The sequence below is a fragment of the Phyllostomus hastatus genome, unplaced genomic scaffold, assembly GCF_019186645.2.
Source record: "Phyllostomus hastatus isolate PE091 unplaced genomic scaffold, TTU_PhHast_1.1 phas_contig_86, whole genome shotgun sequence".
Lineage (NCBI taxonomy): Eukaryota > Metazoa > Chordata > Mammalia > Chiroptera > Phyllostomidae > Phyllostomus > Phyllostomus hastatus.
In genome coordinates, this window is record NW_025333977.1 from 67,258,271 (window position 1) to 67,280,145 (window position 21,875).

The 21,875-nt window shown below is 35.6% G+C and overlaps 1 protein-coding gene across 1 annotated transcript in view; it reads left to right on the top strand.

The window, feature by feature from the left end:
- LOC123826934 (ephrin type-A receptor 6) overlaps positions 1 to 21,875 on the top strand; it is a 912,013-nt gene that overhangs the window by 745,561 nt on the left and 144,577 nt on the right. Inside the window, exon 13 of the mRNA XM_045851150.1 lies at positions 11,901 to 11,962. Coding sequence (XP_045707106.1) covers positions 11,901 to 11,962 — 62 coding nt within the window. The remainder of the gene's footprint in view (positions 1 to 11,900; positions 11,963 to 21,875) is intronic.

The window sequence follows — 21,875 nt, forward strand, 5'->3', positions numbered from 1 at the left end:
AATGCCTCCTCCCCTTTGGAGAGCCACACTGACTCCCACAGGGCAGCATGCATGGGTGGCCTTGTGAGCTGCTGGGTCACTTAGGAACATGAGTAAGGTGGGGACAGAGCAGCCCTGTTCAAATCATGTCTCATGTCAGCATTCGTTCTTTTCCCTTGTAAGAAAAAGCACAATAGAAGCTGCCCTATGGCACAATCATGGTTTTTCATGGTTCTGTTCACAGAGGTCATACAGAAAGTGTATTTAGCAAAATTGAAGTAAAAAGTAGAAATTATACTTCTTATAAGAGTTGCATAAAAGACTAAAAAATAACATTTTTCATGAGAAGAAAAAAAAGGAAAGTAGTTTAATTGATATCATGTGTATGATTCATTTAACAAATATTTTCACCATTATAATTAAAGTCTCACCATAAGTAACCTGTGTAGTTAAGATACATCAACTATGGCCTGTCTAGTTACTTCTTTATTTTTAAATTTCCTTTTGATTAGTGCATGATACAAAAGACCTAAAAGCAGAATATTTGACCATTTCTGTAACCATAAGACACTTTTGAAGCCAGAAGCAAAGCAGAGCATTTGAAGCACTTCTGGAAAATATGATATTTTTGCTTTCTCCCAAAAGCTTCAGACTCTTTCCTAAGACATTCAGGATATGTTAATAGTTTTCCCAATGTCTTTTCCAGAGGTTTTGCAGAAACATATCACATGTTACTCCTCAAGTTCTCATGTATGACTTTTAAACCAGAAATTTCAACTGGTAAAGTTCAGTCCTTTCAATGCTTATATATAATATTAAGGATAATTAAAAATAAATTGATTTAAAAAGGAAACTTAAAATCATTATCATAAACTGATATTGGAAATGGGAAAAGCAAAATCTAAAGCTTTTTCTCAGCAAACTTCCTTAGCACATATTTCCTGTTTATGTAGAATACTATAGGGCTTTATGGGGCTTTAAAATTCTAGAACTTCTAGAATGTATTTGGGAACAAATACATATTTGGGAACTTCAAAACATATTTGGGAACAACCCAGTGCCCAGTCCATTATGCCTTTCCAGGATGTGTTTCTAAGATGAAGCATTGAGATTTAGGGTAATACTTTATGTTCTCCAGATTACGTATGGAGCCAAGTATTATTCAGATGAATAACAACATGGCCAAGCACTCAGACCTGAGCCAGATTGCCTGGCTTCAAGCCCAAGCTCTGCCAATTGCTCATTGTGTTTCTGGACAAATTGTTGAACTCTCAGTACGCTGGTAATCTTATCTGTTCAATGGAACTAGTAATTATACTCTCCACATGAGTTGATGTGAGGACTAAATGAGTTAACACATGTAAAACCCTTAGAAAAGTGCCTAGTACATTGAAGAACTTATTTTTTAAGTAAGTTATTATATCTATACTAATTTAGATAGAGTACCTATTTTTAAATTATCTACCACAAATAGTTTTCATATGAAGAACAAAGGCAGCATAAAATTATTTGACATATAGTTTAATTTGGTTTTGAATTTAGATATTATATAGTTTCTCAAGTCATGAGAATTATCTGATATGTCTTTTTAATATTTTATTGTTTATTGTATTTTTTCTATTGCCATTTATCCCCCTTATAGCCTCTTCTACCTCCACCTACCTCCTGTCCCTGCATACCATCTGATAGGTTTTGTTCATTGCCACCTAATGGTAATTAAACTATTGATTATTGCATAATCAGTTATATCTTTTATAATAATCAGAAAGCAAAAAGTCAAAAATGAAATAATTTCAAAACAAATGTTTTTAAACATTATCATTATATTACTTTTATTTTTTATCTTTTTTTAATTGTTGTTCAAATATAGTTGTCTCCATTTTTCCCCCACCACTCCTTGTAATATGAATGTAATATGAAATCAGGAAAGCCATTTTTTAAAAATTCATGTGATTAAAATTTTGCAATATGGGTAGTGTCTTATAGTGATGACACATTCTTACATCAAGCATCTCGGGCAATTTCTTTGTCAATGAGACACTTCTAATTAAGAGGATATCTTTTCACCCAGATGATAATTTTCAGTAGAAAGAAAGACAGTACTGAGTTTTACTAAAGTAATGGCTGCAAATGATATGCCACTGCTCTCTGGAACTGGCAGGAAAGTTATGTTCCATGTCTTTAGCCTCATACCTTCTATTTACTCTAAAACAAACCTAGATTAAGAAATGCTAGTGCTTTTGTAATGCAGATCATTCCTCCTAATTTCTGCTTAGCTGTTTTATCACCAAATAATATAATGTATTCTTCAGCATTTCTCCAAGGACATTGGAATAACATCTAAATTTTTAAAAAAAGCAAAATGAAGAAATTAGGAGAATAAAATTAACATAGTTTTATAGATTTAGAAGTTTCAAATAGCTCCAAGGTTAAAATCAATTCCAGATTTGCCATAAGACCTGTTGTGACAGGTACAAATCTGTAAACAGAGCATAGAAGATACAGCATAGCTTGCTAGACAGAAATGAGAATCTATTTTCTATAGAAGCTGTTTTCTATAGAAGCTGTTCCTAAAATATATATATAACAATATGTCATTTATAGTAATAAAATACACATTTTGATTATTTTAGGAGAAACCCTCTTGCTCATTAAAGCAACTTCAATCCTGTTGATTTCAGGTGTATAGGATTTAAAATGAGCTTTAAGATCATTGGGAAAGCTCCTAAATATATTGGCCTTGGTCATGTTTTAGTAATGAACCTTCTTAAGTCTGAAAGCCAATTTTTAGCTTTGAACTAAACTAATCAGTAAAGAAGGATATAACATTCCCATTTATCCATTCTTTAAGCTGTTACTGTACACTTCAATACTTAGTATCAGGTACTATTCTCTGTATTTTAAACACATCTCATTTAATATCATACCTCAGGCAATGAAAGAGGTATTAAATCACTTCCTGCTATTATGTTGTAATATGCAATATACAGAAATACAAATGAGGAATATATAGTATACAAATGCAGAGATGATAATTGCAGGGAGACTATAATTGAGTTATTAAATCTCACTTGCCCAAAGTGAAAAAAGTCTTCAATATTCTGTTATCTGACTCTAATCCCACAGCTTCTAACTATACTGTGCTTAGTACACAAGGAATAAGGTACACAACCATCCCAATTTGTCTGGGACATGAGAATTTCAGTGCTAAAACTAGGAATTTACTGTCATATAAAACATAATTCTCAGTCATTTTTATTGTGCTATAGGATAGAAAAGAATGTTCATGTCCACACCATAGTGTAGTAAAATAAAGAAATGATCCATTTTTATAAAAGTATTTTTTGCTCAGAGTAAACAAATATAACAAGAAGAACGGCACACACAAAAGATTCAAAGTAAATGTACAGCAGCATTTCTGAGTGCCAACTATGGAGAGACACAGTATTAATTATATGCTTTCTCATCTAAGCCTTTGAACAATCATATGTAGTATGTAATATATCTTCATTGTATATATGCAAAAACTGAGAGAGCTAAAATAACTCGCCCAAGATCATGCAGCTAAGGTATCAGAGCTGAAATTTGAATTTTGCTTTTTCTTCAAAACTGTATTTTACAATGCAAATAATTTAGGGTTTATTAATTTGTCATTCAGTTATTTCAGTATCTCTTTCTTGGTCTAGAATTATTCTTAGAGAACACTTTTATGTGTATGTTTCTTCTGGCATTTCATTCAAAAAAATATAATTGAGTACCTGCTGTAGTGACTAGCTGTGTGCCCAATAGTGAAGTTACAGAGAACTGTTAAGCACAAGTCCTGACCTCAAGGGCATTTTCAAGTGGGAGGCAGACACCTACCAAGTTCATTGACACTATACCAGAAATGTTATGAAATTGTTGGATTAAGACATAAAGAGAGGACAAAGTAAATAATCACATCTTTCTAAACTGGGAATTATTCATGAGAGAATTGACAATGGAGATGGCATTGAAGCTGCACTCTTTTTTTTTTTTAAGTATATATATGATTTACCATGTGGAGATATTGAGAAGGCAATCTTCCAAAGAAGAGAGGAAGGTGCAAGGAGAATCATACTTTGGGAAATATAAGTTACCTAGAGAATTTGAAAAACAGGAGTTAGAGGAATAGGAGGAGGTAAAAGATGATACTAGAAAAAAAGGTAAGGGAAAGATTGCAAAGGAACTTCATTGTCAAACAATTTAGACTTTAATCCTGCAGCAAACAATACAATAACTAAAATAGTCCTTAAAGAGGGTTGAAATATTAAACTTTTGTAGTAATTGACAGTTTGTTATGTTTATCCCCCTTTCTGCTGTGCCCTCCATGAGAACAGGGATCTTGTGTTGATTGAGGATGTTTTTCCAGAAACCGAAAATAATATATAGTAGGCACTAAAAGTATATATTTGATGTATCACTCTGAATGTTCAAAATAATAGTTTTACATGCATTAGCAAGTACAACTAGTAAAGGATTATTGTAATGAGTTGAGCAAAACAAAGGCAGAACATACACAGTGGTAATTTTCTATAGATGAGCACAATTTAATAACTTACAGACCAAGAGGGGTTTGATAAAGTGATAATTCAATATTACAATAGGTTTTCAAACCTGGGTAACTAGATGGATGGTAATGTTTTAATCAAAACAGGAATGTGGGAGGAAATAAAAACTTCTGGAGAAATATTAACAGTTTGCTTGAGACATGATGAGACATGATCTGATAATCACCAGGCAAGAGTATAAGAGAAACAAATTCCCCAATTTTAGTACTTATCTTGTGACTGAAAATAATTGTCTAATACATTATAACTTTGTTCAAATATATACCAACCATATCTTTTGAATGCCAAGAAGGGGTAAGAAAATGATTTCATTTATTATCAAATCTATTTGAGATTATACTTCACTGTCTACAGCAGAAACAGAGGAGGAAGAAATATATTAAGTAACTAGCTTAAAAGTACTGAAAAATAACCAGGTCTTAGATTTATTGATCTTTTGTATCGTTTTTTAGACTCTATTTTGTTTATTTCTGCTCTCATCTTTATTATTTCCTTCCTTCTGCTCACTTTGGGTGCTTTCTTTGTTGTTCTTTTTCAAGTTCCTTTAAATGTGAAGTTAGATTGTTTATTTGAGCTTTTTCTTGTTTCTTGAGATAGGCCTGTAATGCTCTGAATTTCCCTCTTAGGATTGCTTTCCCAGTGTCCCACAGATTTTGGATTGTTATGTGCTCATTTTCATTTGTTTCAAGGTATATTTTAATTTCCTCCTTGACCTTGTTGACCCAGTCATTGTTTAATAACATGGTATTTAGCTTCCGTGTCTGTGTGTGTTTTTCTTGTTCTTCTTGTGGTTGATTTCTAGTATCATAGCATGGTGGTCTCAGAGATGCTTGATATGATTTCAATCTTCTTAAATTTATTAAGACTTGTTTTGTGTCCTAGCATGTGGTCTATCCTAGAAAATGTTCCATGTACACTTTAAAAGTATGTATATTCTACTGTTTGGGGGTAAAATGCTCTGATGATATCAATTAAATCCACTTGATCTAGTGTGTCATTTAAGGCTGTCTTCTTGTTGACTTTCTGTGAGGAACATCTATCCATTCAAGTCAATGGAATGTTAAAATCCCCAACTATGTCTGTATTTCAGCTGATCTCTCCTTTATATCCATCAAGATTTGCTTTACACATTTAAGTGCTCCTATGTTGCATGCATAAATGGTTACTAGGGTTACATCCTTTTGTTGGATTGTTCCCTTTACCATTATGTAGTGTCCTTCTTTGTATCTTACTATAGCCTTAGTTTTAAAGTTTATTTTGTCAGATATAAGTACTGCTACCTCAGCTTTTTTTTTCTTTTCATTTGCATGAAATGTCTTTTTCCTTTACTTATATCCTGTGTGTAACTTTCAATCTAAGATGTGTCTCTTGGAGGCAGGACACATGTGGGTCTTGTTTTCTTACCCATTCAGCTACCCTATGACTTTTGGTTAGAGCATTTAAGCCATTTACATTTAAGGTGTTTCTTGATAGATACATATTTAGTGCCATTTTATTGTTAGACTATTTTCCTCTGTTTTTTTCCTTTTCTTTTTTCTTCTTCTTCTTAAAGCCAGCCCTTTAACATTTGTTTTAGTACTGGTTTGGTGTTAGCAAACTCCTTTATTTTCTTCTTGTCTGGGAAGCTCCTTATTTCTTCTTTGATTTTTATATGATTCTTGATATTACTGACTGTACATTAGAAATTGCCAAACTGATACAAAGTACTTCAATACATCTAGCACAAATTCATTATTTATATGAAAATATTAAATCTCTATAATCCCATTCTTTCACAGGTCATCACTGAAGCAAAAAAGAAAAATAGTATTTTACTCAGAAAATATTTTCCCCAAGATTTAAAGAATGACTTTCTTTTGTTTGCTTTAACAATAGTACAAGAAAAGTATGTACTTATCATCATATATTTTCTTAATACCACCTATATTAAATTATTTAATTATTGGGAAGTTGCCAATTTGAGAAACATTTATTAGTAAATAGTTTGCCAAAGTTTTAATTAAAGAAAACAATTGTTCTTACAACAGAAAACAAATGACATGGGATCTTATCATCAGTTGTGTTCAAAGTATGAATATGTGATTTCTTACAAGATCTTGATTTATGATAACAGAAAAACTAAAATCAAAATACACTCTTAAAAATAAGTAAAATATCTATAACCTTTTCTGGGCTAGTTAGGGGAAAACAAAGAAAATCATTTCTTGCCTGTGATTTGTAGAAATATTTTTGAAGATTTTTTTAATATATTTTATTGATTATGCTATTACAGTTCTCCCATTTTCCCCCTTTACTCCCCTCCACCCTGTACACCCTCTCCCACCCACATCGCCCCTTTAGTCATGTCCATGTGTCATACTTATAAGTTCTTTAGCTTCTAAATTTCCCATACTATTCTTACCCTCCTCCTATCTATTTTCAACCTACATTCTATGCTACTTATTCTCTGTACCTTTTCTTCCTCTCTCCTCCTCCCATTCCCCTATTGCTAACCCTCCATGTGATCTCCATTTCTGTGGTTCTGTTCCTGTTCTACTTGTTCTCTTAGTTTCTTTTGGTTTTGCTTTAGGTGTGGTTGTTAATAATTGTGAGTTTGCTGTCATTTTACTATACATGTTTTTTTTTATCTTCTTTCCTTAGATAAGTCCCTTTAACATTTCATAAAATAAGGGCTTGGTGATGATGAACTCCTTGAACTTGACCTTATCTGAGAAGCACTTTATCTGCCCTTCCATTCTAAAAGAAAGCTTTGCTGGATAGAGTAATCTGGGATATAGGTCCTTGTTTTTCATGATTTTGAATACTTCTTTCCAGCCCCTTCTTGCCTTTAAGATCTCTTTTGAGAAATCAGCTGACAGTCTGATGGGAACTCCTTTGTAGGTGACTGTCCCCTTATCTCTTGCTGCTTCTAGGATTCTCTCCTTCATTTTTACCTTGGCTAATGTAATTATGATGTGCCTTGGTGTGTTTCCTCTTGGGTCCAACTTCTTTGGGACTCTCTGAGCTTCCTGGATTTCCTGGAAGTCTATTTCCTTTGCCAGACTGGAGAAGTTGTCCTTTATTATTTGCTCAAATATGTGCTCAATCTGTTGCTCTTCTTCTTCCCCTTCTGTTACCCCTATAATTCAGATGTTGGAATGTTTAAAGATGTCCTGGAGGTTCCTAAGCCTGTCCTCATTTTTTTGAATTCTTATTTCTCCATTCTTTACTGTTTGGTTGTTTTTTTCTTCCTTCTGGTCCACTGTATTGTTTTGAGTCCCAGTTTCCTTCGCATCACTATTGGTTCTCTGTGCATTTTCCTTCATTTCTTTTATGGTAACCTGAATTTGTTCATCTAATTTGCAACCAAAATCAACTAAATCTGTGAGCTTCCTGATCACCAGTGTTTTGAACTGTGTATCTGGTAGATTGGCTATCTCTCAGTCGCTTAAAATGATGAGTCCTGGGGCATTGATTTGTTCTTCTGTTTGAGACATGTCTTTCTTTTTTTTTTTTTTTTTGGTCTTGTTGCTCCTGTTACAGTGAGGGGCAGAGCCTTAGGTGTTCACCAGGGCTGGGCATCCCAGTCGCTAGATTGTGACATTGTATGTGGGGGCGGGGACGGGAGGGAACAATGTCCCTTCTCTGGGATCCTGGGTTGCATGCTCTGCCCTGCTCCACAATCGCTGCCTCACTGGTCTGCCAGCTGCTGCTTGCATACTCAGGGTCCACCCACTGTGATCTTGTGCGCCCCAGATGTCTTACACGCCCCCGGATGTCTTATGCACCCAACTCTATCTGCTCTCCTCCCCGGGACCTGCGCTGTGACCCGCGCCCAGCTGCTGCTCCTCTCCGCCCCTCCTACCGGTCTACTTCAACTTCTTGGCTGTCTGACTTCCATTCAGATAAATTCTCTGTCAGTTCTGGGTGTTATTCTACCTCTAAATTGTTGTTCCAATCTTGGTTGTGCGTGGAGGTGTGGTGCATCCACCTATGCCTCCATCTTGACCAGAAGTCTGAAGATTTTTTAAATGAAACTGATGAGACTTCTAAAAAAGATCTGTGGGCTTGGAGACTTGACTGGCTCAAGAATCCTAGAGTTTGTCCACTGATATCAGTGCAATGCAAATACTAAGTTAATTCTGTGATGAGGATCTTGGAGTAAGTGGCTAAAATTGTAAAAAAATGAAATAAATTGAAATATTTTGAAAATGTAAAAAATAGCATTAATCACCTCCAAATGCATTTTCCAAGAGCAATAGTGCAACATATAGTTTTTACATATTAAAAAATAAGACCAAAAAAATAGTAGTTATCAATGAATTCTCTCACCTAATCAAGTATTTAAAGAATACCATCTTAACTTCCATAATTTCCCTTAGACTTATCTATTTCCTTCATTATAAAATGTAATCATGAACTGTGAAGTTGCTTTTAATCTTTATAGTGTAACTAACTTCCCTATCAGAAACCACTAGGAAACAAATTATAGGTTAGATGCCAACAGTATTCTTAAAAAAAGAAAAAATTCCTTAGTTTAGTAACAGCTGCTCTCAATTGATGCTACTGGACAAAATACAAAAGATGCAGAGTTCAGGTGTGAAACTTCTAATTCACAAGAAACCTAGGGAGTCTTGGTTTGATCCTTTATTATCTTTAATGAGAAGATTAAACTTGTCAGTAATGAATTTTAGATTTGCAGAAACTATCTCCCAAGAAACTATAAATAGAACTAATTTCAAAGTACTTTGTATTCATGTAGATCACAATCTTGCTGAAATACTTCAGGGTTACTTTTTTAGGAAATGTAAAACTGATTAGAAAAACCATCTTGTTTCTTTGTAGCACCTGCTCTGCTCAGTGGTATGGGAGGTGGCATTGAGACACCCAGTGAACAGGGATACAAAGCATCTATGGGAAGTTAAGAAAAACTATAAAACCATGCACATTTCATAGTGCAGACAAAGATGTGATGGGAATGCAGCTATAGAAAATATCACTGTGGGAGATTCTCAAGGGAGAGTTGCAGTGTATACATTCTGGGGTGCTGTGAGGTGAAATTATTATGGATAGAAGCAAGGTGGGAGGTAATCCTAACAGAGGAACACCAAAAGGAAAGGCTGAGGGACACAGAAATGAAGAGGTATAGACTGTAACAACTGATGGATTGGGAAATGATAAGGCTTGTTAGGAAAGATGAGGATTGACTAACAGAGCTTACCGCTTTGATCTATAAATAGTGTCTGTGAAGCACATGACATGTAGATTAAGAGTTTAAGTTCTGAGACAGACTGCCTGAGACTCCCACTTACCAGTGGTTTGACTTTAGACAAGTGGCTTAATTTTCTATCCTTCAATTTTCTCATCTGTGTAATAGTGTTAATAATAGTATGTATCAGTATAAGTGAAGTGCTTGCAAACTTTTTTGTTCTAATGAAACTGATATTCTTAGAGAGAGGATAAATATTTTTAAATATATTTTTAAAATCTAACTATCTTTCTTGCCCTGGCTAGTGTGGCTCAGTGGATTGAGTGCTGGCCTATGAACCAAAGAGTCCCCGGTTCTATCCCCAATCAGGGCACATGTCTGGGTTGCAGGCCACGGCCCCCAGCAACCGCACATTGATGTTTCTCTCTCTCTCTCTTTCTCCCTCCCTTCCCTCTCTAAAAATAAATAAATAAAATATTAAAACAAAAAAATATGTTTCTCTAGCACAATGGTCAAGATAGATTGAAAAGTTTTGACTATGGTCAGAAAACTTAGGCAGTCATTGAAGTAACCCAACATTTTCCTTTAACATCTATAATTCATTTTACTTCAAAGCAGAATATTGGTCTCAGATTTTTATATTTAAGTGTTAAGATGACCTTTTATTTTCCCCTACCTGCTAACCAAATGTTTGCATCAGGCTCCTATCTCTAAGCTCTTTGATACCAATAGCCAAATAAAAGAGCTCGTAACAAACTTTCAGATTTAAAACCTGGTCTTCTGGGTCACTGCCTACAATAGTGCTGACAGTTCACTTGACCTCAATATTTTCTGATAAAGATCCTTATCTGTATTTGGGTGAAATTAATGCCTTTAAGGAGCATTGTAGAAATCCAACAAAATGAATGTCTTCTTTGGGTTCTAATTCTATGCATGATAAATTGAGAACTTTATTACCACACTTAACCTTTAGCATATCTTTCTTTAAAATATACACTCAATTGTAAAAATCTAGCATTTGAAGACATTTATTAATTTGTTGCCATCACCCTTTATAACCCACAAGGTTTTGAGTTCATAAAAGAAACATGAATTACATGAGACCTAGTACTTCCATGACTGGTACACATAATTTTTTTCTAGATCTTCTTTGTACTCACGAGGAAAAACTCTGTGCACAGTGCAGGCTAAATTGCTAAAAATTCCCATGAGAAGCAAGAAATAAAGATGTAAAAAGTAAGTGTGTCATATATACATGTTTATTTCAGGTAAATAACATTTTGCCTTCATCTGAAATGAGTTTATCTTTTAAACTTAGGAAATTGGGCAGAACAAATAGATTCTTTACTTTGAAGCAAATCAGTTATTTATGTCAAATATTCTACCTAATAGGTGCATTAGGAGCCGTAACAATTGCAAATAGATGTGATAAAAAACGAAATGATGTTTAGTTGCTGATTTTAGCTTCTGCACTAGACTATGAAATCAGTTACTTATTTTTCATGTACTGTCATTGTTCTGTTGATTTAATATATGTCCAATAAAGAGATGATCAAGCATTATTACAAATCCCACCAACTTTGTAGCATTCATCAATCTGCTGACATTTTTCTACTTTAGAGCCCTTAAAAGCAGTCTATAACCAATGGTTTATAATTTCTTAAGGAGAATTTATGAATTTCTCTTTTTCTGCTTTGCCTTAGTAATATTTCAGAAATGCTCAGTCTAATGTAATTCAGCCATAACTGCTGCACCACTAGGAGAAGTCGAACCACAAGTATCAAAAAAGCTGTGGTAACTGTTATCACCCTGACTTTACTTGTTGATGATCTTTTAAGGAAAAGCTCAGGACAAAAAAAAATATAATCTAAACAAACAAGTGATCACAGGGCTTTAGAAAAGGAGGTACTTAATTCTATTGTAATTCAATTGTAACTGATATTCTTTTTATGAACTCAAAAGCGATAATGCTATAAAGAAATGGAGAGATACCTGTGTATAATGAGTACTTTTATAGCAACATGTAAGAAAATGAAATTCCTATTAATAAAATACAAATAATTTAGCTGTCACAGCTGGAAACCTCTAACTGCAGCGCACGGTTCTCCAATTGCTCTGACCCTGTGTGTTCTGGCTCTGTGCAGGCCGACCGGTGATGATCGTGGTGGAATACATGGAGAATGGATCCCTGGACTCCTTTTTGCGGGTGAGGTATTTTTTTCTAATGGCATTTGAATAAGCTATTTAGAGTTCTAGATTTAAATCATTTATCATAAATTAATTTTTGCATAATGTGATTCAGGGATTTTTTTAATGAAGAGTAGCAACATTTCCTCTAGGATGCATTTCTCTGATACTGTGATATATTACTAAGTGTTACTAAGGGGGAGAATACACATGTAATAATGTGATTGCTTTCTCTTATAAATTTACTTGCCATGTTAATATATCTGTATTTCAAATGATGTTATAAAGAACAAGTTTGAATGAAACTTAGTTACTTCACATAGCCATTTATTTTGCTTTATCAAACTTAACTCTTTAATATATTTTATGCATTATCTATAACGCTAAACCCTTTCAACTGATGTATATTGATCAATAATGACTCAGATTGATATCAGAAAACTGGTTTAATCAAGTCTGTCCCTCTTAAGTTCATTTGGCTGACTATTCAGAAAGCTGGCAGAGATTTGTTCTAAAACAAAAAAATTTTTAAAGTACTTTATAAAGTGATTTTTCCTTATATGTATGATATATACAAAAATCATTTATTTTATATACATGCATACCTTGGTGATAATGTGGATTTGGTTCCAGACCATCACAATAAAGCAAATACAATAAAACAAATCACACAATTATTTTATTCCCAAGTGCATATAAAAGTTATGTTTACACTATCCTGTAGTCTGTTAACTGTGCCATATCATTATGTTTACAAAAACAATATATATATACCTTAATTTAAAAATGCTATATGGCTAAAAAATGCTAAGCATCATCTGAGCCTTCAGCGCCATAATCTTTTTGCTGGTCTTGCCTCAAGGTTGGTGGCTGCTGATGGTAGTTTCTGAAGGTTGGGGTGGATGTAGCCACTTCTTCAAATAAGACAACAATGAAGTTTGCCACATCGATTGACTCTTCCTTTCACAAACAATTTTTCTCTAGCATGTGATGCTGTTTGATAGTATTTTACCCATAGACCGTCTTTGAAAATCAGAGTCCATCCTCTCAAACCCTGCTGCTACTTTATCAACTAAATGTGTATACTATTCTAAATCCTTCTTGTCATTTCAACAGTCTTCACAGCATCTTCACCAGGAGTAGATTCCATCTCAAGAAAACACTTTTCCTCATCCATTAGAAACAACTCCCCAGCCATTAAAGTTTTATTGTGGGAATGCAGCAATTCAGACACATCATCAGGCTGAACTTCTGGTTCTAGTTCCGCCACATCTGCAGTTACTTCCTCCACTGACATGTTAAACCCTCACATCATCCATAAGGGTTGGAATCAACCTCTTCCTAATTCCTTTTAATTTTGATATTCTGATGTCTTCCCATGAATCATGAGTGATCGTGATGGCATCTACAATGGTGAATCCTTTACAGAAGGTTTTCAATTGACTTTACCCAGATATATCTGAGGAATCACTACCTATGTCAGCAACAGCCATATGAAATGTATCTCTTAAATAATAAAACTTGAAAGTGGAAATGATTCCTTGAATCATGGGCTAAAGAATGAATGTTGTGTTAGCAGGCATAAAAACAACATTAATCTCATTATACATCTACAAAGCTCTTGGGTGACCAGATACATTGTCAGTGCACAGTAATATTTTGAAACAATTTTTTTTCTGAGCAGTGGGTCTCAACAATAGGCTTAAAATATTCATTAAAACATGTTGAAAACAGATATGCTATCTTCCAGGCTTTGTTCTTCCATTTACAAAGCACTGGCAGGAAAGATTTAGCATAATTCTTAAGGGCTATAGGATTTATGGCATGGTCAATGAGCACTGCCTTCAATTTAAAGTTACTAGCACATTAGCCCCTAACAAGAGAGTCTCCTGTCCATTAGTGCTGTGAAGCCAGGCTTTGACTTCTCTGTAGCTATGAAAGCTATAGAAGGCTATTTCATCTACCTTGACAATCTGTTGTTTAGTGCAGGTACTTTCATTGATGATCTTAGCAAGATCTTCTAGATAACTTGCTGCAGTTTCCTCATCAGCACTTGCTACTTTGCCTTGCACTTTTATGTTATGAGGATGACTTCTTTCCTTAAACCTCATGAACCAACTTCTGAAAGCTTCAGACTTTTCTTTTGCAGCATCCACACCTCTCTCAGCATTTGCTTTTTTTATTAGGCTTTGGTTTAAGGGAACGTTGGACTGATCTGATCTTCTTTCCAGTTCACTAGAACTTTTTGTCATATCAACAATACAGTTGTTTCACTTTCTTATTACTCATGTGTTCACTGGAGTAGCACTTTTAATTTCCTTCAAGAATTTTTCCTGTACATTCACAACTTGTATAACTGGTACAAGCCTAGATTTCAGCCTTTCTCTACTTTTGATGTGCCTCCCTCCCTAAACTTAAATATCTCTGGCTTTTGATTTAAAGTGAGAGGCATGTAACTCTTCCTTTCACTTGAATACTTAAGAGGCCATTGTAGGGTTATTGATTGGCCTAATTTCAATATCATTGTGTCAAAAGGAATAAGGAAGCCCAAGGGGAGAGAGAGACAGAGAGAAAGATAAGAGTGGGGAGGGGGGAGAGAGAAATGAGGGACTACATCACTGAAGGAGCAGTAGGAACACACACAACATTTATTAAGTTCTCTCATCATGACACCCCAAAACAATTACAATAGTAATATTAAAGACCACTGATCACAGATCACCATAACAAATATAAAATAATAAAAATATTTGAAATATGGGCCCTGGCTGGTGTGGCTCAGGGGACTGAGCGCCAGACTGGGAAGCAAAGGGTCACTAGTTCGATTCCCAGTCAGGGCATATGCCTGGGTTGCAGGCCAGGCTCCCAGTGCAGGGCACTTAAGAGGCAACCATACATTGATGTTTCTCTCCCTTTCTTTCTCCTTCCCTTCCCCTTTCTCTAAAAATAAATAAATAAAATATTTAAAATAAATAAATAAATAAAATGTATCAAAAAAAGAAATGTGGCGAGAATTACCAATTTGTGACACAGGGACATGAAGTGTGAAAATGCGGTTGGAACACTGGTGCCAATAGACCTGCTTGTCAAAGGGTTGCCACAAACCTTCAATTTGTAACAAGCAGTATCTGTGAAGTGCAATAAAACGAGGCGTGCCTGTGGTGGTGCAGAAAGAGCTGAGACGGCACTATGAAGTTATAGTTTAAAATACATTTATAATACATTTAACATTTCAAAAGCCATCAGAGGCAATAAAAATATTCATCAATAGTAAAAATATATGAAAAATAATTATAAGGGTCAATATTTTTCATCCACAACAGAGGTCAGATATTTGAATGTCACTGTAGTCTTTAAAATATATCCACCTACAGAGATGTAGCCATTTTTCTGACTTATAAACTGAGTGGACTTTGGCTGTTTGAAATGTGCCCTGTCATTTATCCTTCATTTTTATGAGAATAAACCATCTCAAGCATTGTTTCTTCGCTTCATGTTTTGCTCCATGTTATTTTAGACAAGTTGTGCATGTATCTCACCTTTCTCTCTGGATCTCACTTTCATGGCTTTTTCTTGACCCCATGCTCTCTTCTTGCAACTGCTTTCAATATTAGCAGTGATGACCATTTACACCGTGACTGGACTGGATTTTCAGATTGAATGCCAGGTGCTGAATTCAGCAGAATCGTCAAGTTATTACAAAGCAATACTCCCCACACGATGCAGAATGAAATTCATAGGTGTTCAGGGACATGAGCTATTTGTTGTTTTGTACAGCCATTCTCAGCTATAAAATATTATTTTATAGTTCATATTCATTTCTCCCGTAAATGTGCCAAATTACTTTAGAATAATTTATCAGGATTGCCTGTGGTGACTGAAATACAGATATACTTATGCCCTTCCATTATATTTACCCAAAAACTCATTTTTATCAGATATACATTATTATCTAATGATGTTTAGAAGAGGTTTTTATATTTATATCAGCTATATCCTAGACATAAATACAATGGCAAATAATGTAGCACATACCCAATCTAAATTGCTACTGAAAACTGGATCAAATGACTGCCACAGGCAAACTAAGAGAGAAATGTAAGCTTCAGATACACTTTTTATCCTTCCAAATTATGAATTACTTAAAATAATTTTAAAGAAAAGATAATATGTTATAAATAAAATATTTATCTATAAACATCCTACTACATATTTATAAGTGACATATTTCATCATTTAAAATTTAAACACCAATATTTTTCAGCTTTTATACACCATGTATGTAAGATATCATAGAGTCTGGGAAAGAGTAAATTTTCAGTTGGTGGTGACCACCATTATACTACTATGAGAACTTTTAACATACTTTCTCGGCTCATCTTGGCTCTGCCACTCGCTACTGTGGGACCTTGTGACTTGGGCACATAACTAACTTCTCTATGCCTCCATTACCTCATCTCTAAAATGGGAATATTAACAGCATTTACTCCATACAAATGTTATAAGGATGTATTAGTTGATCGTTGTAAAGTTTATAGAGTAATGCCTAACCCATCGTAAGTGGTAGAGTGAGGATTCAAACTCATCTCTGACTCAAAAAGCCATGTCCTCATTCAGTATGAATTCTATCTTTTTATTAAATTATTTATTATGTACTTCTTATAAGTCCATTGCCATCTCCCACCTATGTGTTCCCTCTGCACACAGAATTTCTATTTTAAAAAAAGGAAATAGGGCCAAATGCTCTGTTTTTAACCTTCATTAATATTCTGACACTCCTTTATAGTCATCTCTTTTATCCCAGAACCTCAAAGTACTTTATAAACTTTATGTCAACAGCACACACTCAAAGTTCTATGCAAGCAGAAATTATATCCCATAAATTCTCAAAAGCAAAGTCATTTTTCACACTGCTGCTGTAGAATTTGGTAATTGCAGCTTCTGTGAACACAGAAGCAGGATGTGGCTAAGTGCATTGCATAGCAGGGCAGACATCCATGGCTGGCCAATAGCACTCTGTGCTTACTGGAGGCAGAGAAGATGTCCCTTTGGTCTCCCACACGACTTCAAAATCACTTCAATTTCTGTTTTATATGAAAGGGTTGTAGCAAAACAAAATAAAAGATTACAATCTAGTGCCAGTGGTGATGGCAGCTGTCTGTGATATTGCAGTGGATTCATAAATCTTATACTGTTTTGGATTCTTATGGACATTCCTCCAGATATATATTGGCAGGGGTGGTGTGCATACAGGTGTGTGTGAGTAATTGTGTGTGTGTGCACACACACGTGCATGTGTGTGTATGGAGAACGGGTGTGGGTGGCTATGTCACTATGTGTTTGCTTTACATTTTAGTGTAAAATGGAATAGTAGGCTGACTGCCTGGAAAGTCTGACCCTACTAATGTGCAGACTTTCCTACCTTTTCCGATTGCACTTAGTTCTCAATGTGAAGTAAGTGTAAATTTGGCTATTGTTTCTATTTGTTCTTCCTCCTCTGTACATGTGGATTTCACAAACACTTTTTGTGACACTTACCTAACAACTGTTTGTCCCTAAGTCTTTTGACCTGCATTTTTATAATAATATTAACTAGCAATCAGTTACAAAAAGTCATAAAATATTTTGAAAATTTGAAATATCATATGTCAACCATAAAAAGTTATTCCTTTATTTTATAACATTTGTTGAATATGATTTGTTTGTTATATCATAAAACTCAGTTATACAGAAATATAATACCATAGGTTTCAGTTCAAGAAGTTATATTGTGTTCATGCTGCAGCCTCCAGTCCTCCAACATGAGAGAAAAAGATACACATACATGATTTACACAGCATAATCACATGAGCAAGCAAGGAGTGTCATCCATAAATCACACATATAAAAAAGGGAAATTAATAAAGACAAATGCAAACAAGATCAGATTGAGTAAGGAAACCATGGGGATGGAGGAAGGCAAAGGGGGGAAATTGGGACAACTGTTATAGAATAAACAAGAATAAAATAAAATTTTTTAAAAAAGGAAACCATAGCTCAAGACATGCTCAAGAAAGAATGCTTGGAAGCAAAAAGAATGTGTGGACACTGGTGCTACCACCTGAAATGAAGATGCAGAACAGGAACGGCGTCGTCATTTTGGTAGAGGCTGGTAGTTGAGAGAAGATGATGAGTGTAATATGTGTCATGTTACATTGTGGAATGCCTATGGAACATGCAGTGAAAATGTCCAGATAGCAATTAGAATATAAATCTGAAGCTCACTGGGAAAATCTTTAGTAAAGATAAAGATCTGGGAGTCAGTAACTTAAACATAGCTATTGAAGCCAAACCATGATATTTCCTAGGAAGAAGCTGGGAAAAGGAAAGGAGTTGATTGAGCAAGGCTGTTACTCTGTGGCATGTCAACCTGAGGTGGCAGCAGGGTGGCATCTGCCAAGGCAGCTAAGAATGAGATGTCAGAGAGGAGCAGGGAGGAAGATGAGGACATGGAGTCTCACACCTACGAGAATAGAGCATTTCAGGCAGGAGAAGATGAAGCAATTGTATCAAATGCAGTAGAGAAACCAAAAGACAGAAACTGAAAAGCATCCTTGGGGTTTAGCACTAAAGGGGTCTTCAGTGATCTCAATGAGAGCATTTTTAATGATTTCAGACACAGGCCAGACTACAGAGAGCAAAATGAGAATGAAAGATCAGTAAGTTGTGGTAGGTGGAGACCTCTTTTAGGGAAAAAGTGAATGAGATAGCAAAGTAAGAAGAGAGAAATTAGATACTACTAGACAATAAAAGAAATATCAATAGTATCTTTTATGACAGAAAAAAATCAGACAATTTATACACTGAGAAATAGGGAATCAAAGAAAACACGTTGGTAAGGCAAAGCTTCTTAGCAGATTGGAAGCTACAAAGCCAAGAACCCTGATGGAGGACTGCCTTTGAGCAGCAGAAGGCTGTACACATCTTCCAAGACTAAAGGGGCCATGTACTGTGCATCTAGAGAGATTTATAAGGAATAGGTATTAAATTAAAGGAAGTAATACCAGATGACATTGCCTTTCTACCTGAAGTAGGGAGACTTCAGGTCTGTATCTGTGGGAATTTGAGGACAAACTTTCATTTAAAGTGAATGTATAGAATAATTGCTGGAGTAAAAAAGAAAAGTAGCTGATCAGGAAAAGTGCAGGATCATTAAAAGCAGGTTCTACTCCAAGAAAACAGTTTCTGTCTGGGCCCTAGAAAGAACAACTAAGAATCTTTACCAAGGTTTTTAATGATATGCACATTAGGTGGCCCAGAAGAGGATCCTCTGGACTGCTCACTCAATAATTTTTATTATTTGTTACATGCACTCTCCCTGCACTCATGCCAGCCCCTGTCTGTCATGGAAAAAGCAGCATCACTAACCAGTCATGCTGACATCCTGCTGATGCTGGAGAGCTTCAGTGTGCTCTGGCAGTGGTGTGCATACTCCCGTGGCTTTTGCAGAAACACTCAACCCCCAAATATAAGAATGGAGACAGGGACCATCTGTAGAATGGAAACAGTACTGTCTGTAGAGCAGGTACAACAGGAAAGCAAGGGAACTAAAGTGGAATTGGGGGGGGCGTGGCGTGAAAGACTCTTTCAGGTAAGCAACTGGTGAATCCAGGCTAGATAAAGAAGGAAATAAAGACTGGTAGGCTTTATTTTTTAATTAATAATGAACTTGTTTTTTGTTGCATTTTTCCATTACCATTTAGTACCCCTATATCCCCCTCCTCCCAGCAATCACCACACTGTTGTCAATGTCCATGAGTCCTTTACCTCCACCCCCCAACCTCCTCCCCACCACTAGCTGTCATGTGCTCTATCTATGAGTCTGTCTCTGTTTTGCTTATTGATTCAGTTTGTTCATTACATTCCATATATGAGTTAAATCATATGACACTTGTCTTTCTCTGCCTACTTATTTCACTTAGTATAATGTTCTTTAGGTCTACCCATGCTGCCACAAAGGGTAAAATTTTCTTTTTTTTAACAGCTGAGTGGTATTCCATTGTGTCAATGTCCCATAGTTGTTTTATCTACTCATCTACTGATGGACACTTGGGCTGCTTCCATATCTTGCCAATTATAAATAATACTATGATGAACATAAGGGTGCTTATGTTCTTTCGAATGTGTTTTGGGTTTCTTTGGATGTATTCCCAGTAGTGGCACAGCTGGGTCAAAAGGCAGGTCCATTTTTCATTTTTTGAGGTGTCTCCACACTGCTTTCTACAGGGGCTGCACCAGTCTGCACTCCCATCAACAGTGCCTGAGGTGTTACACTGCATTCCTTTTCTCCACATCCTTGCCGGCACTTGTTTGTTGATTTATTGATGACAGCCATTCTATAGGCTTTAAATAAATAGAAATTTTATGTGCTGGAAGGTTTTATTATGTAAAAGAGGAAGTAGTTGTATGTGATAGTGAGAGAACACAAAGAAAAGAAGAATGTGGTTAGAAAGCAGTATGTTGGCAATGGTTTGTTAGAGCCAGATTATACCAGCTTGCAAGAGAGAATTTTCAAATAGTTGGAAACCTTGGGAGCTGGTGGTTAAACTGTTAGTAGCTGAAATTGGTCATGATGGGAGTATTTGCACCATAGAAGTTGGCAAATACTACATATCAGGGCCAGCTTACCGATGCACTAGATTGATATTTAAGAGTTCTGAAGTGAAGCAGTTTTAGAGATGACAGTGTCGGTGTGAACCTAAGAACCAGTGGCTAAAGTAAAAATAAAAATGAGTATCTTTAGTTAACCAATGTAGATAACTTTTGTGTGTGCTTTTCATGAGTCAGGCATTATTTCAACTCCATGTAATAACTCACCTAGTGAGTATCATGACATTATGTGGTAGACATTATTATTATCCCCATTTTACCAATGTGGAAACTGAGGCAAAGCAAATCAGGTAACTTGCCCCATGTTAAACTGCTGGTAATCATGCATTCATTTTTTGCATAAATATATGTTCACAGACTATATATAGTAGGGCAGGTGCTGTTCTGGAGCTTGGAATACAAAAGTGAACAAAATAAAAATTAAAATCTAGTGGGAAAAGAAACAAATTCAGCAAAGTATATGGTACATCAGGGAGGGGAGTAAAACACAGCAGGGAAAGTAGAGGTGGGAGTGAGACTGGGTTTCAATGTTAAACTGAGTGGACATATGTATAAACTGAGTGGAAGGTCTCATGGAAAGTGGCATATGTGTAAAAATGGAAGAAGATGAGGGAACACAGCAAGTGGACCCTGAGAAAAATGTTCCAAAGAGTTAGAAGAGCAAGTGCCAATGCCCTGAGGTAGGAGCATTTTATACCCATAGAACTGTAAATTAAGTCCTTATGTGCTAAGACTGTATGTTTGTTGCCTAAGACAGTGCTGATTCGTGCCTGCCAACTCTTTGTACTTAGTAACCCTTTTACTGGGCAGTTAACATGATAAAATATGTAGTCACTCTCTTGTGATGGCTAGAGGAGTGTACTAAGGGGAAAGGTGGTAGAGATAAGTCAGAGAGCTGGTGGGCGCAGAAAAGGATTCAGATCTTAGAAGACAATGGTTCTCAAACTTGGCTGCACTTTGAGTTTTTTCTAGATAAGACGGGAAGCTATTTTAGGGTGTGGAGTAGAGACACAACATAAGCTATTTTTTAAAGGGGTGCTCTGGTTGCAGTGTTGAGAACAGCCTATGTGGAGGTACAGATGAGTTCAGGGAAATGACAAGGCTTTTGCAGTGATGCAGGTAAGAAAATGACCATAGCTTGGATGAGGACAGCTGCAGTTGATTGAAGGAAAATGGTGGATTCTGTGTTGTATTTTGAAATTAGAGCCAATAGTATTTGCTGGTGGATTGGATAAAGTGTATAAGTACAATGAAGGATTCAAGGGTAAATGTTATCTACAAAA